A 12,793-nucleotide genomic window follows, 5' to 3' on the forward strand; every position below is an offset into this window, starting at 1 on the left:
TTGCATTATGCCATTAAGGTTCTTTTGAAACTCTGTGGGTGCATCCATGATAAGGTGGCGAAACAAGGTAATAAGTTGGACTGGGTAATGGGCATTTTAAACCTCCCCACGCCTGCGGAAGAGAGGGCGCTGGAGGGTCCTTCTACTCCAGTGGTACCACCAATCAATATAGAATCTCATGAAGATGCTATTATTGAAATCCAACAAGACAAATTTACTCCTTTGAATTACTCAACCCACCGGGTGAGACGTAGACGAAAGAGGCTCCAAAAGGGGGGAGAGGGCCAAACCTTGATACTCTGATCCCCAATGGAACCAAGCAGCCGCTGAACTCAACTACAGCTAATGAAGACGGGTTACCGGTGAGATCAAAGAAACTAAAAAAGAAAAAAATGAGGAGGAAAAAGCAAAGACTTCAGAAAGAGGGCACGCTCACGGGTTGGCTGTTAAAAGATAATGTATCCATACAAGCCATTGAGAACATGATTGAACCATCGTCCCATATTAATGAGAATGTCAATGAACGGCCCATCTCGGCTTCTTCAGTTATTCCCAGGGTTGACCCTATTGTAGAGGGGCGGAGTTCCCCTCCGCTATGCCCAGTTTCATCTCCCCAGCCGATGATGTGGGAGGCATTGGACAAACGAATGGCGAGTTAGTCAGATGGACTGTACAATTAATAAATCTGCCATAAATAGACCAGCTTGGTTGAAACTATTCACCAAGATACGGACTCTTTGCATCCTGAACTCTAGTGATCTGGATTTTGTGCAACCCCTAGGGCCCTGATATAATGATCTGTCAAAGATCTATTGTGTCCTCCCGGCTACGGCTGCATTAATCAGAGCACAGAGTGAATCCCTGGAATTCCTGGGGTATAAGCTGGACTGTGAACCTGAGTTAAAACCTGGGGATGCGGCTTGTGTTTATTGTAAGAATTGAAATAACAAAGATAATTTGGTTAAGTCTGCACTACCCAGTAAGGTTGTGGGACAAGGTTTTGACAATAGGCACGGGAGGAAATGGCTCCAGAGTATTATTCCTGGGATGGGGGAGTCCCATGATTGAATTAAGATCCTGTCTTGGAACACCCAGGGCCATTCCCATTTCTCCTCGGAAGGAGGATCTCTAACATCAATTGTGGCTTCTGATATATTCCTGCTTCGCTTCAGGAAACTTGGATGCTGGAAGATTTAGCTCTTGATGGTTACAGGGTTTATCAGAGTAAGGCAAAAAAGGGATTACTGGGAAGACCTTCGGGAGGGTTATTGGTGGAGATTTCGCACAACTTTCTTTCCGTCATTGTAACTCCCTTGGAGGAAGGGGGTAATGCATTGGCTGTAGAAACCCGTTTGATGGTGGGAAGACTAGGGCACATTTACTGGTGGTATGTGTGTATGATCCCCAGGTAGTGAGAAATCAGAAATCATTTTTGAATATTTGGATAACTTGTTTATGAGATGGGTGGAAGATTCCGAGCATGATTTGATTTTATTGTGTGGGCATTTGAATGCGAAGTGCAGGGAATTTACCACAAAAAGATTATCTAGTCATATCTCCATACAAAATAAAATGGTGTTGAAAGCTCGGAATGCAAAAGCAATAAAATGGGAATAAATCTGGGAGCCATGGGAATTAACCTCTCTGAATGGCCGAGTTGGGAGTGACATACCAGGCCAACCCACGTGGTCTATGGCTAATAAGAATAGCTCCATTGATTATATATGTATGAATTCCCCCTTACTCACCCTTGTTGGACAATTCTGTACTGCTCCCACAATGTTTAATGACCACCGGAAATTGGAAACATACATTGGGGGAAAAGGCAGGGACCAGACTGCCCATGGTCCGGATGATATTCTGTTCAACCATGGTGTCAACAGAATTTGTTGGTCGGAAGGCAACATCAGAAGGGTTGGCAAATCTGTGTCTAAAACTATGGTTGAGTAATTTGATCCCAGTTGGCGTTCATTTATAGAAGGAAAAATGCTTGTGAAGTGCAAGGGGGGGAATGGGGGATAAGGTCAGCTGGCCTTTGCACTTCAATCGGAATTGTATTATGGAGCTAATTATAAAAGTAAAAAACTCAAGGGCCCAGGGTCCAAATGGTTTGGCGGTGGTTGTGTTGAATGCCGACCCCATAAAATGGGCATCCTTTCTTTGCAACCTTTTTACCAAAGTATGTATTCTCACTATCATGGTCAAGTTCAATCTTGATACCAGTATACAAGGCAGGTGACAGGTTAAATCCTGAAAATTACTGATTACTATAGCTCTTGGACACTACTGGTAAGGTCTTCTCGGCATGCGTGCTAAAACATCTGCAAGCTTGGGTTGATGAGAAAAGGTTGCTACATCCACTACAAACAGGTTTCCTGAGTGGCGGCAACATTAATTTGAACCTTCGAGTGCTGGATCAGCTAATTAATCAGGTGAATAAGAAAGTAAATCCGAGCCTGTACATTGCGTTCGTGGACTTTAAGTCCACGTTCAACCTGGTCAACAAGGATTGTTTGTGGGGAAAAATGGCAGAGTGGGGGTGCCCGGCTTGGCTTCTTGAAATTGTGGTGGCCTTACACAAGAAAACTACTGAGAGAATCCGATTGGGCAACTGGAACTCCCTTTTGGAAAAAAATCGGCATAGATAGAGGGGGTGAAACAAGGATGTTTGCTAGCCCCCCTACTCTTTAATTTATACTTGGCCAATCTGATCCATCGTTTGGGAGCCCTGTGTAGCTGGTCTCCTAAGATCGGTAATGACCGTTTTACGGCCATTCTATACGCCGATGATCTGGTGCTCTTTAGCCACACGGTTCAAGGTATAAAAGTTCTCATGGAAGCTCTGGTAAGCTATGCTTAAGAAAATTAGTTTATACTAAATCGAAATAAGCCAAGATAATGCTGGCTATCCACAAGAAAGTAAACAGGATAAGCATTGACCTTAGTATCAGGCGGATTGATTATGCCCCTCATTATAAATACTTGGGCATAAATCTAGCAGAAAATTGGTAATCAAGACATTATAAACGTTAAAACGGTACGGGCCTGACAATTAACATACCTGATAAATCGATTCTCTAAGGGATACACAGGATTCTCACTGAGTGGGACGCTCATGCTCTATAAGCAGTGGTTTTGTCCTGCCATTCTTTACGGCCTAGATGGACTGGAATTACAGCAATGGGAATGGTTAAAACGAATTGAGGGCTTCTTTTGGCGCAAGATGTTGGGTTTGCCCCAGAGTACACCAACTGAATACTTGCAATTGGAGTTAGGAGTACCATCGCTTAAAGCTCTTGTGCTGAAACGTAGAGGAGAGCTGTACCTATGTACCAAGATCTCGAAGAGGGAGTCTTTGATGGCGCGAGTAGCAGGACATAAAGTGGGGACGAGTAAGAAAGATAATACATTTCTAGAGTCTATAAATGCTGTCTTCAGTGAAATCGACTGGTGGCCGGAGTTTTCACGTGGCACGAAGTACGAAAAACTAAAAAAGTGCTGTCCAGGAAAATTATGCAATGGGATTGGATACGAAATTATGCCCACTTGGAATCATTGCAAGGGTATGCCCAAGTAGCCCAGGTAACACACAGTTTTATGCACCCACAGATAGACCTGCTGATTTGCCAGGATCCTAGGGTGAGACAGCTTTGACTCCTGATTATGATCAATCAGCTTCCAGTTCAAACAACCATGGGGGTGGGTGGGGGCGTTTGAACCTAAGTAAGGAGAATCGCTTTTGTAGGATATGCAAAACCCCCAGTAATAACTTCTGGGTCACCTAGTCCATAATTATGAAGCTATCCAGAGTAAAGACTTCTGGAATTACTGCCTGAATACGAAATCCATCTCAACGCATATAGCTTTATACCAAGTTTGGGTGAATGCTCAGAGGTATCTTTGAGATAGGTCTTATGAATTTGCTAGGAATATTACCTGTTGGCCCGCATGTTTAAAAGGGGAATGACGTGGGCCTGTAGGTTTGTTAGGTGATTTTTATTGATTTTATGCCTATGTTAGATGTCTGCATATTCCTTTTTAGGTGATGTGACTCTTGAAACAGATATGGGGACTGGCATTTAGGTTAAGAAAATGTATAATGTTGGTCATGTGTTATGTGGTATATTATGTGAGGTGATAGGTGGTATGTGACTGTTATGTGAATGATGTATGTGATACATGAAGGCTATGGATTTGAATTTTGTATATGTAATACGTCTTAATTGTATTTGTATGTGTAATATGTAATGTAAATGTATTGTAAAGATTTATACAAAATGTTCAGTGAACTGAAACATATAATAAAGTATTATTAAAAATGGCTAATCAGGCGAGTTACCCTTGAACTTCCGCCGGAGGCCCCCTCCTCTCCTTTGGGTCGCGTATCACCCAGGTGGTGGGAGATAATCACCTTACAGAGAGGGGGACACCCTGTTTGCTCCTGGACGTACCACAAGTTCACTCCTGGGGCCCCGTGGTGTCCCCACAGCAGCCTCTGCTGCCAATTACTTCTCCCCAGCACTGTGGATCGTTCTTGCGGCTAACTGCTGTGTAGAGGGGCTGAGGGAGCAGTGGTTCCTCGCTCCCACGGGACTGCACACCCACCAGGATCCCAGGGGGGCACTCACTCACCTCCCCCGAAGCTCCGAGCAGATCCTCCTCTCGCCCCGCTGGTTCTGGTCTCTTCCGTGGGAGGGCAGCTGCTGCACGCAGCCTTCCAGAACCATTGCAGTGGGGAATCCGGCCTCCACACAAGCCCACAATCCGCAGGCTCGTTCACCACGATTCCGGGGGTCGTTTTGCTCCGCTGTTTCGCTTGCAGTGCTGCAGTGCTTCCTCTTCACACACCCCAAGTTTCGTGTAGGGGGGACAAAAAGCGGGGCCTCAAGCCGCTTAACGGTCCCAGGCAGGGAGAAGAAAACGCTTAGGCTGCTTCCATGAGCGCGCCCCTGGTGGCCTCTCCTGGGAGTGTTTTAATTGTTGCATAAATGTATACAAGATGTGAACTGAGACTTGGGTTAGTTTGATCCTACAACACCATATAACTGCTCCCCAGATAATTGTAAGTTAAAACTTGCTTTATGGACAAAGCATGCACTCGTTCCTCAGGTGGTGAACCTGGTTTGGGCTGAGGTAATTGGGGGTCTGCCCCCACAAATTTGGTGAGCCAGCCAGGAGCCTAGGCTTTCCAAGATGCTGGGGGTCTTCTGTCTGCACCACTCAGCTGCGGCACTTCACTGGGATGACCAGTCTTCCATGCACTGTGAAAAAGAGGTCTGTGCACACCATATTGGTTAAAGGTCTGTCTTCTCCCCAGAGATGTGGTGCCATAGCCTAGCTGTGCAGAACGAGCACCACAACACGGCACTACGGGTTCACATGAGTGCACATTTGGGGTGTAAAGCAAGAGGGCAAATAGGGATAAAAAATGTTGTTTCATTGATTTAAGTTTTTTTTTGTAAGGGTAGACCTGGAGTGTGAGTGTGAAATCAGTTGAGATTCAAGAAGAGCAGATTGGCTTGACAGATGGGGGAGTATTTGGGTGCATGACTAGACACAGGGATGAATAGAGGAATAGATTGAAGCATACGTAAATGGATGGCCAGATCAAGGTTAGATGGATAGGCAATTAGTCGGGGAATAAATTAGTGGGTGATATGGGTAAATAAATATGAGGCAGTAAACATCAGGGAAGAAATAGATAGCGAAGTAGATCGCTGTATAAAAGATTAGGGAATAATTGGTCATGGGATACATGGAGGGATTAACTGATGGAGGAATAAGTGGGTGGATGACAAATGATGGAATGTATCGATGGATGAAAGGATAGATGGATAGATCAGTGGGTGGTTAGATGGATGCATAAGTGAAGGGATAGATGATAATAGGATGGATATTGATGGAGGGAGAGAGAGTTGAATCGATTAACACATGTGTGGTTGAAAAGGTGAAGTTATGGATGGGTGCATAAATAGATGGGTGGACAGATGGATGGGTGGATTAATAGATGGATGCATCAATCGATCAATTAATACTAGGATGGATATTGATGGAGGGAGAGAAGTGGGTTCAAGGGTAGATCAATGGATGAATAGATGAGGGAAAGATTGATGAATAGATGATGATAGATGGGGATAGTAACAGATTGGGGATGTGTGTTGGCGAACAGATTTTGGCAACATAAGTGGATAGACAATAGATAGGCAGATTCAAAGAGGGAGGCATATATAGTCTAATTAATATAAAAAGGCATATGTGGGTGGATTAACAGATTGTGACATATTAGTAGATACATAGATGGAGATATGGACGGGTACATGAAAAGATGGAAGGATAGGTGGATGGATGAAGAGATAGATGGGTGCATGAATAGATTGAGCAACAGATGAACACAAGGGGGATAGATAGGGCGTGACTAGATGGAGGGCTAGACGAGTGGATGAAGAGATAGATGGGTCCATGCATAGAGATTGAGCAACAGATGAACACAAGGGGGATACATAGAGCGTGACTAGATGGAGGGCTAGACGAGTAGATGAAGAGATGGATGGGTGCATGAATAGATTGAGCAACAGATGAACACAGGGGGGATAGATACGGCGTGACTAGATGGAGGGCTAGACGGGTGGATGGAGAGATAGATGGGTGTATGAATAGGGTGAGCAACAGATGAACAGAAGGGGGATAGATAGGGTGTGACTAGATGGAGGGCTAGACGGGTGGAGGAAGAGCTAGATGGTGTATGCATAGAACAAGTCATCAATGGGTAGATACACGCAAATGGGATAGCTAGGGCATGACTAGATGAAGGGAAAGACTGGTGGATGAAAATATGACAGTGAGATGGGAGAGAAATTGTGCAGTGGCACAGATGGGTGCATAACAAATGGATGAAAGGACGGATGGATGAAAAGATGGTGGGATAGACAGGTGGCTAAGGACATGAATGGATAGATGGAGTATGGATGGGCGGATAACTAGACGGGCGCATAACTAGAGCTGGGCTTTACGGGTGGATGAAGAGATGACAGACTGATGGGTGATTAAATAGCTGGAAGGTTAGATGAGTAGGTGTATAGATGAAGAAACAGAGAGGTGGACAGATGGGGAAGATGAGTGGGTGAATACAGATAGATGTATAGGTTGATAAAGTCACAAGGCACAGAGCCGATACTTGATTCTCACAAGGCTGAAAGTAAGGGATGGGGTTCGGGTGTGGGGTAAAGAGGGGCACTCACCCTGCCTTTCTCCACCTCCCGGGTTGTCATGACAATGAGCCGTGACTTCTCCTGCCACACCATCTGCCAGAAGTCATTGACGGTGACCGCAAGGCAGCCTTGGCAGGCGATGAAGGTCTTGCTGTACTCATCTGGACTCACCAACCGGTTCTGAGGATGGAGAAAGAAAGACAGGCTGGTGTACTTTTCCATTTTATTTGTACAGCTGTTATATTGTAGAGTTGCCATCTATCCAAGTGTTCTGGAATGTACCAAATAGGTTAACTGATTCCAAGAAAGATAAAGTGATTTCACCAAAATCACACTATTTCGTCAAGAGGAGGAGCGAAGATTCCAACACTGGTCTCCTGACTTCAGAGCCGAAGGCTATCACACTCCAGGATGGACACAGAGGGAATGACGGAGATGTTGCAGGAACAGGATGATAGCCAAAGTGTCTGCTGGTGCAAAGTTGGGGAGGGTAGGTGGAGTTCGCTTACATCCCCCAATGACAATGGCATAATAGCTTACCATGACAAAGTTGGCATTGATGTAATCAGAGCCAGGCACATTGCAGTCCCCAGACGCCAGGATGACCCGGGTTTCATCAACTGCAAGAAAGAGGAAATTAAATGTGAGGTAGGGGGCAACTAGAATCAGGACGATGGAAATGCACAGTGAGCAACAACAAGACATCACACAGTAAACAATGCCTCAGACTTTAAATAGGAACACAGGATCTCCTTAGTGCCCTTGGCCTTTAGAGGTGCATAGGGGGCGGCATTGGCAGCGGGTCAGTATTTTAACTGGAGTCACATAATAATTTCCCATGAATATGGCAGCAACCAATCATAGAGGGGAAGCCCAAACCAACCAAGGGGGTCGCACCACAGGAACACATTGTTTCTTTTTTTTAAACCTTTATTTAAGCAGGCAGGTAGACAGGTTGGACCATGTCACACGACCCCGAAACATCAAATAATAGACATACATGAAGTTTTGGTTCATATAACACATAATTTACATTTTCATTGCCTCTGAATAAAGTCCTTGCTGGCAATGTACCGAGGTAGGACCGGAATGGTTCTCATATGTTCCTCGGTCAGTCCACAACTGGCATAGTCATTGCCTATCCCGCTTCTTTTTCATTTGCATATGTCAATTCTCTTAACCATTCAGTGGGTTTCGATTTCCACTTAAGCAGTATACACTTCTTTGCCACTATACATGATATATTAAACAGTTTACGTCTTACTGTGGAGATTTTCCCAATGTCTCCCAGCAGGTACTTAAGTGGGATTAATGTGGGTGGAACTCCGACCATGACATGCAGCGTTGTGTGACCTCCTGTCAAAATCGTGCCACCGCGGGGGAAGGCCCAGAACATGTGATACGAATCTGCATCCCCTTGACCACATTTCATGCATTTACCCTCAGTGGTTGGGAAGAAACGTGCTACCCTAGCCGGGGTGTAATGCAATCGTTTCAAAACTTTAAATTGGACAAGTCCCAGTCTTGAGTTTAATGCAACCTCCCTTGTAAGGAAGCAGCATCTGCGCCATTTCGACTCGTCTATACTCCCACCCAGGTCTCTCGCCCAGTTAAACTTTGCTGTAATTCGAGGGGGCTGAAGGGCCTGCACCAGCCTGTATAGTCATGCAACCTGTCCCCTGTGTCTTTCCTTTGAGGTCATCACCTCAATATATTCGCATGATTCGGGCTCTTTTGGGAATGATGGCCAACTTCGGTGTGCTGCTGTCCTCATTCGGAAATACTGTAGCAACCTAACCGGAATCGCTCCCAGCTTCTCCTTGAATTCTTCTTTTGTTACAAACCTGCCCCCCGGAAATAGGTCTCCTAGGATCATCTCTTTACATGGGTCCCAGGCCTTTTGCATGTCTGTGTCATATGTGGGGGGAGGGAAGGGACAGTTCCAGAGTTCACTTGTTCTGTTATTTGGGACCTAGATTTCTAGGCGCTTGACCAGTTGGGCCCATGCCTCTATTGTCGTACGGACTGAATCGAATGCACACAAGTCTTTGTAATGGTCATGCAAGATGACTGCCTGGAGGTCTGTTGGGGCATCTCAATAGTGCTCTATGTCTGTTTGTACCGGTCTGGGGGGTGATGTGTACAAGTAGCTCGCCTATTGTGCTTGGACCACCAGATAGTACAGTTCAAAATCAGGGGCTGCCAAGCCACCACTTTATGGGGTTCTGTCAGTCTCTCCCAGCTCATACGAGGGAGAACAATTTTTTCCCGGCCATACCAGTATGTTTGTAAAATAGTACAGGAGCTTAGATACCACTACCATTTTTAACAGGGATAGTCTGCCGTACAATTACATCAGGGATTTCCCCCAGAATTCAAGCTTTACGGCAAGAGTGTTAATATATTCCTCATGGGCCCATTCGCATAGTAACTGTTGGGTGCGCTCTACCTTCACTCCCAGATATTTAAGGCTTGTTGGGGTCCACCTGCGTCCCATGAGGTCAGTCGGTATTGCAGTGTTGTCCGGCAATGGGAATTCTGTACCCTGTATTCATGGAAAATTTGGCCACTTCAGCCATGATTGGTCCCAAGTGTACCTCTGGGTTCCTTAAAAACAGTAGGGTATCATCCACTTATAAGTATATAACCTGGGGTGGCCCTGCTATTTGTATGCCCCTATGGGCGTGCTGTTCCCTCATCTGTTGTTCCAGTGGCTCTATTGCGAGTGCAAATATTAATGGTGAGAATGGACATCCCTGTCTTGTCCCCGTTAGAGTGTGAATGATTGATAAAGAGCCACGTTGGTCCTTATCCCAGCTGTTGGGTTTGAATACAGGAGTTTAACACATTTAATGTCATAATCACAAAACCCAAATCGTCTAAGTAACCCAAACAAGTAGTTCCAAGACACAGGGCCTCATTACGAGTTTGGAGGTAGCCATGGTGCTATTAGCGCAATGGCTGCCTCCAAAATCAGTCCGGGTCCGGGTTCCTTGAATGAGGAATTACCGAGCCATTCCAACCTTGGAGGACCCGGTAATTCCTCATTCAAAATACCCATCCCCATTCCCATTCGAGCCCCCATAGGGCTCAATGGGAAGGGGGAGGGAGCTAATAATGGCCCTGTTAATAACAGGCCTGTTATTAGCTCCCTGGTCCTTTAGCGGCTCGCGCTAAGGGACCTCGTAATGCGGTGGTAAGGGGTTAACGGCACCGGCATCCTTACCGGCGCCGTTAACTCCTTACCGCCGCACTCGTAATGAGGCCCACAGAGTCGAATGCTTTCTCTGCATCAAGCGATGCTGCCACCACTTGAACCTGCTGATCAATATGGGATATTATGCCAAAAAAGGTGTTGCAAATTAAGGGCTGTGGATCTGGTTGGGATGAAACCAGGATGGTCTGAATGTATAAGGTGAGTCATGTATGCTAATTTTCTGTTTGCCAATACTTAAGCATATATCTTGGCGTCACAATTAATTAATGACAATGGTCTATAGAAAGCAACCTCATTCACTGGTTGGCCCGGCATTGGTAATACTGTAATGATAACCTCTGCCAGAGTGGGGGGCAACTTCTGAGTTGCCATCGCCTCCTCCCATACCTTCAGTAGTCTTGGGCCCAGGATGTATAACTCTATACTTAGGCCGTCTGGTCCGGGGGCCTTGCCTGATGCAAGCATTCTTATGGCATTAACTATTTCTTCGGTTGTAATGGGGGAGTTTAGAACCTTCCTACCCTCTAGGGCGAGGCTCGGAAGGGGTATCAGTTGTTAATATGATTCCATTTCATCTATCGTGCACTTATCTGCATCAGCGTATAGCTTTCTATAGTATCCTAGAGACTCCCCGCTAATTGCTCCTGTGGTTGTTAGGAGCTCCCCGTTAGATCCCAAAATTCCTGTAATGGGCGTTATCCCTTTTTCAGTTTTAACTATTCTTGCCAGTAAACGGCCAGGTCTGTCTTCTTCCCCTTAGTGCCTCGCCTGGACCGGTTTGGCCATGTAGCGTACCTCCTGATGGTTCTACGTTAAAAACGTTCTTTTTTTTGGGGGGGGTTACCCCCCAAACCCCCCCTTTATTTTATTTTTTTTAATTATTCCCATTCACCCACAAATATTTATTTAATTTTTAACCCTCCCCAAAAACAAAAACGGCGATGAAAAGTCCCGCGACGAAAAATCCCGCGGCAAAAGAACGGTATACCCTCCTGATCAGCTAGGTCTCAGAACTTAAGCATGTTGCCCTTTGTCACCCCAAGTAGTGCATTGTCTGTTTTTGTGTCATATTCATTCTCTAGCCTAGTAGATCGGCTTCTACTTCCGCCAGCTCTCGCCTGATGGTCTTTAGTGTCCCAGTTGTGACTGAGATCATTGTGCCTCTCAGCCAGGCCTTAAAGGTCTCCCATATTGTGGCATACTTTGGGACTGATAGCTCATTCACCTTGAAAAATCTTGATTTTCTTGCAGAGATTTTCCACTAACCTGCTATCAGTGAGCACATCCCTAGACATGCCCCATAGGAATTGAGGTCTCAACAAGTTGCCCATCCCAAGTGACACCACCACGAGGAGTGATCTGATAGGGTGCGAGCCAGAATTCTGCTGCCATGCACACGAGGCACCCAACTAGCGGAGAGCAACCAGAGGTCGATCCTTGACATTGCATCATGAACCGTAGAGTGATATGTATATTCTGTTACATCCAGATGCAGATTCCTCCATACGTCAATATGTTCTAGTTGATACATTATTTGCTTAAGCAGTCAGATCACACCTAGTGGTGCTCGATCCATCCAAATATACATCTAAGATCGTATTAAAATCTCCCCCCAAATAATGGGAATATCACCCATGCCTTTCAGTATTTGTGACACCCGGTAGAAGAACTCAGGATCATCCACATTCGGGCCGTAACTATTTACTAGAATGATCGCTGCCCCAGCTAGTATTCCTTTCACCATAACATATCTACCTTAAGGATCCAACCTCACCTCCACTTCCTGAAAAGGTATTGTACAATGTATCATGATTAGTACACCTCTGGTTTGGGATGAGTAGGTCGTGTAATACCTCTGATTCCCCCGGTTATGTGCAAAACCAGTGTTCACCAGGCCCAGTGCCTGTGTTTCTTGCAACATCACTATCCTAGGGGCATGTCTAGCCAAGTATGCTGCAATCTTTCTGGCCTTAAAAGGATTGTTCAGGCACCGTACATTCCAAGACATTAGATCAATAACCTCACCCAGCATGCCATTCTGACAAAGAATGATTATGAACCATTGGTTTACACAATTTACTCAGGGTGTTGCCACCGCCTGGTCCACCCGCCAGCCTGCTCCTGTCTATTTTCAAGACATTTCTAACTTCCCTCCACACTTCACCTGCCTCCCCCCACCCGTTACCCTGCTTTAATATTCCAACATTTCCCTTGACTTGCCCGATCCCTCCCCCCACCATCACCAGCCACCCCAACTTGATGATGTCGACACTTTGAATTTTGGAAACTTCCACAGGTCGTGCTTAGAGCAGATCAGTAGCCGGTCGGCCCACCTACCGCATCCCCGACTTCCCAACAAATATGTTCA

The 12,793-nt window shown here is 45.7% G+C and overlaps 1 protein-coding gene across 7 annotated transcripts in view; it reads right to left on the reverse strand.

Moving 5' to 3' along the window:
- The window catches only part of PTPN6 (protein tyrosine phosphatase non-receptor type 6), a 583,776-nt gene that overhangs the window by 74,717 nt on the left and 496,266 nt on the right, over positions 1 to 12,793 (reverse strand). For all 7 annotated transcript variants that reach the window (XM_069650624.1, XM_069650626.1, XM_069650621.1 and 4 more), the window contains 2 exons: positions 7,749 to 7,828; positions 7,239 to 7,388 (listed from right to left, as the gene is read on the reverse strand). In XM_069650624.1, the coding sequence (XP_069506725.1) occupies positions 7,239 to 7,388; positions 7,749 to 7,828 (230 nt within the window). The remainder of the gene's footprint in view (positions 1 to 7,238; positions 7,389 to 7,748; positions 7,829 to 12,793) is intronic.

Source organism: Ambystoma mexicanum, chromosome 3p (genome assembly GCF_040938575.1).
Source record: "Ambystoma mexicanum isolate Mex_15411 chromosome 3p, UKY_AmexF1_1, whole genome shotgun sequence".
In the NCBI taxonomy this organism is placed as follows: domain Eukaryota; kingdom Metazoa; phylum Chordata; class Amphibia; order Caudata; family Ambystomatidae; genus Ambystoma; species Ambystoma mexicanum.